Below are 13,060 nucleotides of genomic sequence, written 5' to 3'. Positions count from 1 at the left end.
AAAATAAGCTCTATTTCCACTGCTGCTTTTCAGTTTTCTGCCTGCTTTGTTGCTACACAAGCCCAAAGCTCACCCCATTCACCAACAGGAAGGGCAGGCAGTGAGGGAACACTGTAAGCCTCAGCCCACCAGGCACAGAGGCTGCCTGTGCTCAGCAGCAAATGGGTTAGTCAGCACTTTGAACATGGGGCTCACTTCCACTATGCCACCTGTACAGAATTAAAGGAGCAGCTTCCTCAAAGGAAAAGCGCCTCCCCAGCCTCTGAAAGCTGCCAGACAAGTAGTGCAGCCAAGACAAAACAAATAAAAGCATCTGCAGACAGGGGGCAAAATCTGGTCTCATTTCACATCACCCAGGTGTTTTGCTGCATACAAAGGACTGTCTCCATAAATCACACCACTGCTCTGTCAAGTGTCAGCATAGAATCTTTTAATATTTTACATAAAAAACTGCATACACAGTTCATAATTTTATGTAAACATCATATACATATCAGTTTTTGCCATGTCAGTTTATTAAAAAGTCACAATACAACTGTTGAGGGAAGAGGGAGGAAAGTAAACAAACATAAATGGATACATTTGTTCTCTGAAGCAGAGAAACACAAAATTATTTTCACCTGGGCTGGCTACCCTGTGAAAATAAGTTTTAAATAAACCTTGATTCTTTAAACTGCCCTTTAGTACTGAAGTATGACATGCTGAATGCATAAGGAGCAGTGCTTTCACCCATTTTTTGTCCAAGGGAAAGAGATACAGTGGTTTTATTTTGCCTTGTGTTGAAACCAATTTGAAACAAGACCTAGATGAGGTTACCAAGTAAGAACAGTTCCAATGCTACAGTGTTGTATGCAGATGACAAGTGCATTGTATTTACTTAAAAAATAAAAATATCCAACAACACCAAAAATCCACCAAGTTGTGCAAAGTAATTTTGAAAATTAACTTTTAAATAAACCCAAATCAATATACTTGCAGAAGACAACATTAAAGGAAGGCGCAGGCAGCAAGACCATAATATGGCAATGTCATCTTTCCCCCTGCTCATCCTGCCCAATCCATCAGGAGGAGGATGTCCAGCAAGGAGGACAGAGCAGTTCAGCTTCACTTCCCAGCCTGGTAGCTTCTGAAGCTGGAGTCAGTTCAAGGCTTGCATTATCAGCAGGCATCAGTCACTCAGGACAAGTTCCTTTGCACAAGTCCCAGCTGAGCACCCCCTCCCCACCTTGCTTTCAGCAAGCACCCCCTGCACTACCCCAGTTTTCACAAGACAGAAAAGGTAAGATACATACAGGCTTTGTTCGGGATGACCCTCCCCTCCCAGTCTTGGTCTTCAGGGCACCAGATCCCACAGCAGGTCAGGCTCAGGCTGTGGCACCTGTGGGAGAGGCGAGGATGCTGCAGGCAGCCTAGGAGATGGCATCCCCCTTCCCCAGCCTGCCTGGAGGAGGCACATGCAGGCAGGTAGCAGAAGTCCCTTTGAGCATCTCAGCTCCATTACTCTCCTCTTGCAAAAGAGAGGAGGCTGGCTGGGAGCAGCAGGTGGTGGACAAAGGGGAAGAGCCAGGTGCAACACTTGCTCAGTCCAGTCTCAGCAGCTTTTTGTTGGGGGGCTGGTGGTAGAAGAAGGCTTCTTCCTACTTTATTCCCCAAGGCTCAGGGCATGCAATCCCCCCCTCCCTCTGTCCCCACAACTGAGCCAGTGCAACCCTGTATGGCCAAGGCTAAGGGAGCATGCTCCCTCCCTTAGCCCCCACCCCAGTTCATCACCAGCCCCCCTACAAAGGGGAGAGGCAGATGCCATATGTGTGCCTAACCCAGCTCCCCTCCACCTGCTAATAGGTGACCCAGGTGCTGTACCCAGTGCCACGCTCCAGCTGCGCCCTATAGGACTTTGCAGCAGTTGATGCAGCCATTCTGGGTGCCATAGCGCTTCTGCAAGGCCGCCCGGGTTGCCGTCTCGAAGACCTCCCGGACACCCTCCTTGGTCTTGGCTGAGCACTCCAGGTAGTCGTAAGCCTGGATGCGAATGGCCATGGCACGGCCATCCTCAGTGCGCACCGGCTCCTGCTTCATGCGGGCCAGCTCGTTGCGCACGTGCTCATCGTTGCGCAGGTCCTTCTTGTTGGCCACAAGGATGATGGGGACGTTGGGGCAGAAATGCTTGACTTCGGGCACCCACTTCTCCGGGATATTCTCCAGCGAGTCCGGGCTGTCCACAGAGAAGCACATGAGAATCACATCAGTGTCCGGGTAGGAAAGGGGGCGCAGGCGGTCATAGTCCTCCTGGCCAGCCGTGTCCCACAGGGCCAGCTCCACCTGCTTGCCATCCACCTCGATGTCAGCCACGTAGTTCTCAAAGACAGTGGGCACATAGACCTCAGGGAATTCATCCTTGCTGAAGACGATGAGGAGACAAGTCTTGCCACAGGCACCGTCCCCCACCACCACCAGCTTCTTGCGGATGGCAGCCATGGCCAGGCTCGCCAAGCTGGCCTTGCCGTGCAGTAGGACGATGGCAGCGCCCTCCTCCCCGCGGCCGCCGCCTCCCCCTTCCTCTCGCTTCTCACAGGGCACCGTGGCGAGCCGGGCCCGCGCAGGCAGGCGGGCGCGCCCTCTTCTCTCCTCGCACCGGCACCGTGCCTCCGTCCCCCAGCTCTGGGGATCTCTACGGCCGCAGACAAGTGCCGCCGGTGCCGCCTGGGTAGTTCCTTCGCTGGGAAAGCGCTGCCGCTGCCGCTACCCCCCTCCACCCCCCAAGCTCGCTCCGCTCCACTCTACCACTGCCGCAAAGTGCGGCCGGCGCAGCTATTTAAAGGCGCTGGCCACTTTCTTAATATAGCCAGCCAATGGGAAGGCAGGGAGTGAGGTCATCCCCGGCGGAGAGCATCGTGATTGGTGGAGCGCTGCAGGCGGGAGGCGGGGCGCGAGCGGCGCCTGGATCGCGGCGCCTCAGGGTCCGCGCCGACTGGGGGTCCGTGCCGGGGGGCGGCCGGGATGGGATGGGATGGGATGGGATGGGATGGGATGGGATGGAGACGGCTGGTGGCTATGGCGAGGCGGGGCTGCGCGAGACGGGCCGTCAGGCGAGCGGGGGCGGTGAGGAGACTTCCGCCGGAGGCTCTCGGCGGGTAGCGGACCGCACCTCCGGAGGAGCGCAGGACAGGTCTCTCGGCCGCGCCACTCTGCGGGCGACACCCCCACCCCCGGTTTGTGCTGCTCTCTCTCCGGGGTGGCGGCTCGGCCGCAGGGCAGGGTGGGGCCGGTCCCTACAGTGGCCACTTTGGCGCCCGCAGCAGCCCCGCAGCTCGGGGTGACCGGTGTTAAGGGCTGGATGAGCATCCGAGTTGAACAGAGAGGGGAAACCGCCGGGTCCCAGCCGCAGTGGTCAAAGCCCGAACAAAGCGGAGCTGAGATTGTGGCAGGCGGTTAAGTAAAACAAAAAACTTCGCTGGATATTACTGGGAAAAACGCAGAATTCAACCACTTCCCTTCCTTAAGGAAAAAATATTCCTCATGTTTCAGTGTCTCTTCAAAAGGGAACGGAAGAATTATAAAGCTTATTAAAAAAAAGAGAAGTAGCAGACTTGAACTGAAATGCCCTCTTGGTCTCAATAGTCACGAGAAAAATGGATGTGGAAAATAAATAAGTGCAAACGACGAGTTTCAGATCGCTTGGAGGATGGGGGCCAGTGCCTGAATGCAAACAGATCCTCACACTGTGTGCTTTAATAGAGCCGTGTACTGTGAAGTGTCACAGTGTGAATTCACTGGTAGCATTTCATTGTGTCCCTGTTGCAACTATCGCTGTTTAACTGGGTGTTGGTTCAATTTTTTTCCTTCCAAGCATTTCCACCTCAGCGATGTCCTGTGGCTACTGCCTCGGGGTTGGATCGGAAGTGTCTTCTTTGGCTGGCCACTGGCGTTAGTGAAGACAGCAAAAGGGAGTGATTTGAACAGTATCTTTGTTATTAAAAATCGCATTTAAAAATACCCACTTGAAGACAGATGCGTCTCTGAGTCTATAAAATTGTCTGATGAGTTCCTTGTAACAGACTGTGTGTCAATAGGGCAAATGATTCATTTGTGTCAATAGGGCAAATGGCTCACTTATGGTTCACTTAATCCTAGGCAGTGAAATGTAATTCATCTTCCATGAGAGTTTTGTAATTCCCATTTCTCCCTGTCAAAAGAGCATGTCCCTGGATGGTGATGGATGGGGTTTTATGTTACACAGTTTATACAGCCTATTTTATGGGAAGTGAACATATTAAATTCAAAGTGATGTTTGAGGAAAGAAAAAAACAAAACCAAAACTGGAAACAAACAAACAAACAAAGCAAAACCAAAAAAAAACACACACAAAAAAAAAGGCAGAAATAAAGTGTAGTCAAAGGGATAGTGTTCTACAGTACCTGTGGCCTTGTAACAGGATAATGGGTTTAATGTAATGGCTTTAAACTGAAAGAGAGTGTATCTAGATTAGAGATTAGGAAAAAATTCTTTCTTGTGAGGTTGGTGAGGCACTGGCACAGGTTGCCCAGAGAAGCTGTGGCTGCCCCATCCCTGGCAATGTTTGAGACCAGGTTGGATGGGGCTTCAGCAACCTGGTCTAGTGAAAGGTGCCCCTGCCTAGGGGACACCTGGGAGGGTTGGTGTCAAAAACCTTAATGTCCCTTCCACCCAAACCATTCTATGATCTATGATTCTTTCTATGATAAATTTCTGATTTGCATTGTCCCTTTACATGTGTTTTTGCTGCTTACAGGTTAAATTCTTCCTGAAACAGGAAGAGGTTGCCTGTGTGGAAGTCTTCCCACATGCTGGCACATCCTTCTGGCGATGGAGCATTAGCAGCTTGTAGCTGTTTTCTCTATAATCACAAGTATGCAGAGCCATTCTGACAGGCAGATAGAGTTAATTCTAATTCCTGCTGTATAATGTGAGTCTTCTAAATGAATTTGCTGCTGTAAGTCTCTTGAAAGCGCTCCAGCGATACTGAACTGGTAGTGGATATTTCACGGGGTCCAGTGCCACCTCGCGGCGGCACTTCACAGCTCCAAGGCTGGGAAGTTTCACCTCTGCGGTGCCAGCACGAGAATCTGCAAGTGCGCTACAGATCGTGAAAGGTGCTCCTTAATTAAGCTCTTAAATATACTTTTGAATCCGTCCTTATTTGACTTCTGGGTGTCACGGAGAATCATGCCTGTATATTCGGTTTAGTCTTTTCATAAGCAAAACCACTTTCATTCAATAGGAAAAAGAATCATCCGAATGACTGATTGTGTTGATATCTCATCAGTGCTGTGCCATGAAAGTCAGGGAAATAACCAGCTTCTTCATCTCGAAGTACCCAGCTCTGGCGTTCCCCCAGAGTGCTGCCAGCAATTTTCCATGTGCCACTGTGCAGAGAAAGCAAACTTAAGTGGCCCACATTCATACTCTTCAACTCTTTTGGACTTCAAAGCAGAGTGGCCTCATCCAAACTGTCTGCTGGTCCTGACTTCCAAACTATGCTACAGAAATACTCTACAAAGCTCCAGCTAACCCAAACCAAACCCATAGCTGGGGCTCTTCATGTATCTGAACAGCGCAGAAATAGTTACAGCACCCTGTTAGGGTCTGAGCCGTAACTGCTTAATTTCCTAGTGAAGTCTTGCTTCTGTAGTTTTCTACACAGTTATGCTGAAGGCAGAGATGTTTCATCTTTCACTTGCAAGAAAAATTGCAGCAGAGTCTATGTAATTCCTTAACCTGGGTTTCAAATGCTTTATGTTTTTTATTTTCACTTCACTGGGAACCCCAGACCTGTGACTCACTTCAGCTGAGATCACCCTCATTTCACTGTCCTAGGGTATGCTCCAGCCATGGACTCTATAGGGAACATCTAAGTCACTATGGTTATCACACATTTGTACTTAAATGTGTAATACCTGGGACTTGATTATGGCCTGGGTTTCATATTTAATGTAAATTTGCTACACGCCACCTCTATCCTGCAGTGGATTTAGCCCATAGGTATCACTGCAGTATGTAGTACCTGCCTGGAGCTGTTTTAAGTGGAACTTAGGAGACCCTTAATTTATATTATCTTTTCAGTTATATATATTTGCTTCTCTTCTCTTCTCTGGATCATTCTTTCTTCAGCCCACACATGAAAGCATGAACTGAGCCAGTTTTAACAACCATGGAAATCAGTAGAGTTGTACATAGGAATCCTGTTCTCTTCCTGCTTGAATCGATGCATCAGGGAAAGTGAGAATCTGAGCAGCGTGGCAGTGCTTTGACTGCAGCAGGAAGGCACTGCATCGGTGCTGTAACCAAGCACAGTGGATAATCATCTGTGAAAGTGCTCGGGCATCCTCCTTAGGGCAGTGCCTGAGGGCAGAAGTGTGAAACCTGGAAACAAAATAGCAAATGGCTATATCGAGGCTCTGGGATGAAGTGGCTCTTTCCTCTCATTAGGGATTTTTGTACAGGACCGTACAGGACTGTATTCAAGCATAGTCATGGTCTGGAAGACACCAGGGAGTATGGCCAGCTCACATATTTTAGGGCTGAATTTGAACTTTTTGTAATTTTTACATTTTCTGATCAAATATGCATGCTAAGCTAAACTATACTTTTTTAAGCAAGCTGAAACTTCACTTCCAGTAATCCTAAATGTGCACTCTCTAAGCAGAGCATTAGTTCTGCTGCACCACATACATCTGCATGATTGATGAAGAAAGTATGAAGTAGGAGAAATAAGACACCCCTTCTTTGCTTTCATTGCTCATGCTGGTGGTTTTGAGATTAAAACTCAGCCCTTTTTTTTTTTTTACTTGATTTAATTCAATTGCCTTTTTTTTTGTTGTTGTTGCTGAGAAGACAATTCCAGTCAATTACCAGAGATTGTTTCCAGATTATATTCCCTGCCCAGCCCCCCCCCCCTCCCCCCCCCCCCCCCGCTCCTTTTGCAAAACAGATTTTCTAAAGGGCAAGTCTGTAACTCAGATAATGTGTCTTAAAGCATAAATCTGTACTGAAAGTATGAAAGCTTAGTGGGGAAGGTAATCTTTCTCCTTTTTGTCAAGTAGGAAAGTAAGTACATTGCCTGCTGTGGTGTAACATGCTGAGGGAACCATATGTGCCAGTAATGGTATACTGAGGCTGTATGCTGGCTTGTACTGTAACACTGGCATCAAGCACTCTGCAGTCCTCATGCAGGCAAAGCTTCTTGGTGAAGTCAGGAAAGCGAGAACTAGCTAAATATGAGCAGTTTATAGGCTAGTGTGAGAAAGCTCTTAGCAGATGAGGGAGGTCAGGCAGAAATGGTAGTGTCTGTCTCTCGAAGCTGCTAAGGGTTCCTGGCATATATAGGAACCAGACCACTTGTGTCATAGCAGGTCCATTACCTTCCAGTGTCCCTGAAGAAAAACAATTTAACTCTCAGATCAGCAGTTTAACTCTTGGATCCCTTTGTGATCAGTGCTCTCAGCAGAGAAGCCAGATTGATCTACCCAGAAACCAGAATGCCAAGGCACAAGAAGAGAAGGATGCTGGAGAGACTATTCATTAGGGACTGAAGTGATAGGACAAGGGGTAACAGGTTCAAACTTAAACAGGGAAAGTTTAGAAGTTTAGATTGGATATAAGGAAGAAGTTCTTTACTGTAAGGGTGGTGAGGCGCTGGAATGGGTTTCCCAGGGAAGCTGTGAATGCTCCATCCTTGGTGGTGTTCAAAGCCAGGTTGGACAGAGCCTTGGGTGACATGGTTTAGTGGGAGGTGTCCCTGCCCATGGCAGGGGAATTGGAACTAGATGATCTTAAGGTCTTTTCCAACCCTAACTATTCTATGAAAAAGACCTGTGTATTTTCACACAGAAGTTTAGGCTAAGTTCAGTGCCTGTGAAAGCACATTATCGTGAACAAGAAATGCCTTCATGATCCTAGATAGCTGTATGGGTCCTACTGGCATTGCTCTGCTCTTCCAGGGAATAAGTAGGGCAAGTCAGAAGCTGATGACTTTAATTTTGTCAAGTTCCTATGGAAAGAATATTAGATTCTTACTTGAATAGGACTCAGAAGTAAAATTAGACCACCACAGAAAACTACAGTGGCCTCAGGTCTTCAGCTGACTTCCAACTAAACAAAAACAAGCTCTTCATCCTTAGGCTAAAATTTTTAGATCTAAATTCCCTCATCTAAATTGAAAAGCTTTTCTGTATCTGTATGAAATAAATGGGCTGACCATGTAACTGTAGCAATCAGCAGATACATATCTGCATCACCAATAATGTCTTTGGAATCAGTGCTCTCTGCAGGGGGATCAAATTAATCTGCCTCTGATTCCCTTTGTTCTCAGTTTTTAGCAGTTGCAGCCACTTTGATGTCTTTGTCTAGCAGGAAAACTAGGACAGAGAGAGTAGAGATGACTTGTCCAATGCCATAAGATAGCAGGGAATTCAGTCTTTATCTCTGGAGCTCAAGATAGTATCCTTAACACTGGAAAGTTCTTTTGCTTTAGACTTTCTTGTTGATAGACTTCATTTCACTGCTTTGAGGATGATCAAATGCTGGGAAAGGCTGTCCGAAGAGGCTGTGAAGTCTCCATCCTTGGAGATACTCAAACCCCAGCTGGACATGGTCCTGTGCAGATCAGCCTGCTGTAGCTGATCCTGCTCTGAGGAGAGCAGGGTGGACTGGATGATCCCTTCCCACCTCATCTATTCTTTGATTCAGCAATTCATTTCTTTAGAATGCTTCAGCAGATCTGGAAAGGGGTTTCTTGAGAGTCTACTGCTGGTTTACATTCTAGTACTGTCAGCCCCCCCTCCACTCTGCCAAGTAGTTTGGCACACTCAGAACTGAAATGCTCAGTCAGGATGAGTCATTTGCAATAGGAATGAGGAAATGTCTAAAGAAAACATGCTGTGATTTGTTAATGAATTGTGTAACTTGCACTTCACAGCCAGTAAGGTAAGTTTCTTTAAAAACAATGATGTCATCAGGTTCTCTTTGTGGACTGGTTGTCTACATTAAGAAACATTGACCTATTCCTTTAAATACCATGGTCATCATGATAGTCTTTTAAGAGTGGTGGTAAGTCCTCTCTGCAGGGGAGCCAGTGACGTAAGGTAAGCTGAGGTGGCAACAATGTTAGAAGAAACCAATCTAATATTGAGCATCAAAAAAGAGAAGATTGATGCTGGAAATCACTATCCTGTAAATATAACAAACTTACACCTCATATAAATTAACCATGAATATGTGAAGACTGAGAACACTTTCTTAACTCCCACATGACAATAGGTCTATGAGCAAAAGCAGCATGGACTTACACAGAATACTGAAGACTTACACAGGATAGCTATTGCCATGGGTAGAATTCCACTAGCAGACCATGGCAGGAAAAATGTAGTCAATAAAACAGATTTGGATAGTTGTTCAGTACAGTGTTTTATATTCTTTATCACTCACAAAATTAAGTCATTCAATCTAGAAAATGAAATCTGTTATGAATTGAACACTGACCATAAACAATGTCTGAGATGGTAAAACAGAAATACAGAGTGCAGCAGGAGTCTTGGTTACATTCAGACTTGGTTTATACCTTCAGTTTTTGTTCTGTGATAGCAGCCAAGAGCGAGGTAGCTAATCACGGTTACAGAACATTCTGATAACAGAGAAGTTAAAAAGCAACAAAGGTTAAGACAGGAGTATGGGAAAAAGCAGGAAATAAGGGGAAGAATTCCAAACTAATGGGATTTCTCTCTTCTCCTCCTACCCTGCACAAAAGCTAAAGACATTAAAAGGGGGCTGGGGGAAACAGCGTGGGAATAATCCATTTTGTACTTCATCTTGGTTTTCAAGTAATGGCTGCCCTTAGGAGAAAGATAACTGTAGTTGGAGGTGACTACTGTGGTAAGACGTGTCTTCTCTTCGCTCTGTGTAATGAACAGCTTCCAAGTCCTATGACCCAGCTCTGATGCTTACACCACTGACGCAGAGGTAGAGGGGAAAAAGATGAAACTAATTCTCCTCGATGTGGCAGGAAAGAATGAAGTCAGTTACTGAAATCTCCACTCAGTGTTCTACAAGGACAAGGATGTTATTTTAATGTGCTGCTCTGTGGGCAGGCCTGACTCAGCAAAACATTCTTGGTTTTTGCGTTGCAGAGATCTAAATGTTCTGCCCTGTTATTAATATAACTATTATTCTGGTAGCTACCAAGATAGAACTAAGGGATGATGGAGGTATTAAGAAGAAACTAACTACTCCAGGAAGTGAGACAATTACCGTAACAGAAGGAAAAGTTTTAGCTGCCAGCACTGGGGCATATGCTTACTTGGAGTGTTCTGCCAAGACTATAGAAGGTGTTGATACAGCCCTAGATTATTAGCCAATGTGCATTAAATGACAAAAGTAAGACAAAGAGGCACTACAGGCACTGTTGAATTTTGTAAGAGGAGTGAACACGTTGGATTTCAGCATGTGGAAAGGTAAGTAGATGTCTGTCTTGCTGTTGTGTGGGAGCTGTAAGGACTGCTCTTATGTTGGAGGAGGAAAAAAATGCCATATATCTGCAAAGTGTCACACCTGAAAAAATGGATTTGTTCCTTCTCCACCTTTGAGAAACAAAGTGCTGAGTGATTTTTTGGTCAAGGGAGACAGACAGACTAGGGCAGGAACCTAAACCAGCACCATCGGGTTGAGCACAAGAACATGTTGTTCAGTGAATCTAATCCTGGCTTCCTGGTACCAAGGTTTAGTGGCAAGCAGCTGTGCTGACAAGATTTCTTTGTGTGCACTCCCTTCCATACACTTCCTTGAAGGATGTCCTTAGGGAAAGGTGTCACCACACTCATAGCCAGTAGTCTGACTGGAAGAACAGGTCTGACTTCCTCTGGGATTCATTCTGGCCTGGCCTTGGTTCCATAAATGCGTCAGGAATGCCATGTTTACCATAGGGTACAATGAAGGCAGTGCTATCTCCACCTCTTCTTCAGGCACAGGTAAATAAACTGGAGTAAAACAGCCTGGATCTGGGGTGGGATAATCCAGTTCCTGATAGTTCCTACCTTAAAAGTAGAGAAGTAAAAAGACCAGACTTCAATTTCTAAACCTCTTTGTCCTTATGGTCTGGACCTATCTGAAATCTTTGTTTTCTCCTTGCAGGCAGAAAACTTGAAGTCAAGGGAATGCCAACAACCGCACTCTCAGCTTTGCAAGTCATGAAGAGTCTGGAAAGAGACTGAGACATGCTGTCAACCTAAGCAGAAAATCTCAGAGAGGCACAGAGATGAACCAAAATGGAAAGACTTCAGGTGAATCTCCATACTACTCCCTTCTGTGAAGCACTAATTTCTGGCAGCCTAAGGAAGTGATTATGGACTGACATTAAAGGCACAAGTCTGGAGCTGGGCAAATAATGTGACTGCAGGATTTGAAAGCACATGCTGTATGTAAGTGGACAGAGAAACAGTTTTTAAACCCCTTCTGACCCTGAAGTAAAGGTTTGGGGCTAATTGAGAATTACTGTCACAAACTAGGAGAACATGGAAGTCTATCACTTTCTTTTGCTGACCTCCTCAGTGCTGGTTTCATCACTTTGGCAGCTTGGTTACAGTTTCCCAAGGGGAAACAAACTGAGAATAAACACAAATTTCTAAACTGATGATGTCACCTGGAGCTGAATACTTAGAAAACTAGCTTTTCCAGGTGAGAGGCCTAGCAAAATACACACTTAAGACTATTTTCTTACCCATTCTTCCCACCAGTATTTGTCTATTGATGGTATCATGGGTTGAAATACCAGGGTTGGCCAAGTATTCATTATTGGATGTGTTGGTGTTTTCCTTCTACATCACTTTTTAGTAGCAATTTTGAAGTCCACAATCACACACTGTGGCATAACAGATGCTTGAAGGACAGTATTTTACACACATTTCCAAAAGTACCTTCCTTTCAAGAATCTCTGAGCACTTTTCAACATGAATTGAAAACTAACCCACCTCTTGGTGATAAGTAGGTGTTATTTACATTTTCAAAACTGAGAAACTTGGAACTACTGCCTTAAATAACTGTGAACCACCTACTTCTTGGAGCTTTCCTTTTCTTGATTTCTGTGCCCTTTCCCTTTTGCCTCCTGGACCATTCTTAACCTCAATTTTCTCTCTCCTCTGTCTATAATAATCCCCTTGGTGCAACCTGATATTGTACCCAAACTTTAAAATACTTCTTCCCATGCAGCTTGGATGTGAGTGTGTGCTGTGCATAACAGCTCTCCTGATTTGGTGTCCTGGGTTCAGCAGTAGCAGTCATTTTTCTCCTTGGTTGGTGCGATATTGCCGCTGGTGCACTGTTGTGGTCACAATTGGCACTTGGTAGCACTACTGCTACCACCAATAATAATAATGATAAAGGAAATAACAAGGGAAGAGAATACAACACCTCACCACCAGCCTACTGATAACTCCCCCCCCCCCCCCAGCCCGACCAAGCACCGACCGATACCTCCTCCAACCCCGCAGTCTACCAGCCCTTCAGGGTAACTCCCAGTTACATCCTGAGCATGACGTGCTGTGGTATGGAATAGCTCTTTGGTCAGTTTGGGTCAGGTGTCCTGTCTCTGCTTCCTCCCAGCTTCCCTTCCTCCCTGGCAGAGCATGAGGCTCACAAAGTCCTTGGCCAGACCAAAACATCAGTGTTATCAGCTGTGTTCCCAGGCTGAAAGTCAAAACACAGCACTGCACCAGCTACCAAGAAGGAGAAAAATGACTGCTACTGCTGAACCCAGGACATTTGGGTAGTAACATACATCAGTTCATTTCAAAGACCTGTATTTATGTAGGTAGGTTTAAATTGTTATTTCCATTTTATGTGTGTACGTGTGGGTGGGGAGGATTAGACGGCAGATAAGGTAAAGCACACAGGTGTCCCAGGTGCCTCTGATGTGGGGTATTGAACTGGAGAGGGGCAGTTTTGCAGAGATGTTGAGCACTTCCTGCACCCACTGCTTGGAAAGTTCAGACCACTTTGGTGAAGCTGAGGGTGAACCTGAGCTCACGCTGCCTGT

The 13,060-nt window shown here is 46.2% G+C and overlaps 1 protein-coding gene across 1 annotated transcript; it reads right to left on the bottom strand.

The window, feature by feature from the left end:
* Positions 1-413: 413 nt before the first annotated feature.
* Positions 414-2,698, bottom strand: RHOB (ras homolog family member B). The gene has a single exon (XM_061460912.1). The coding sequence runs from the start codon at positions 2,473-2,475 to the stop codon at positions 1,885-1,887; it is 591 nt and encodes a 196-aa protein (XP_061316896.1). The 5' UTR covers positions 2,476-2,698; the 3' UTR covers positions 414-1,884.
* Between the last annotated feature and the right edge of the window lie 10,362 nt (positions 2,699-13,060).

This window comes from Pezoporus flaviventris, unplaced genomic scaffold, assembly GCF_033815535.1.
Source record: "Pezoporus flaviventris isolate CSIRO_AGI_PZ_B2104156 unplaced genomic scaffold, CSIRO_AGI_Pfla_v1 ptg000031l, whole genome shotgun sequence".
Taxonomy (NCBI): Eukaryota; Metazoa; Chordata; class Aves; order Psittaciformes; family Psittacidae; genus Pezoporus; species Pezoporus flaviventris.
Note: the sequence above shows the minus strand (reverse complement) of the source record. Positions and strands in the feature narration are given on the sequence as shown.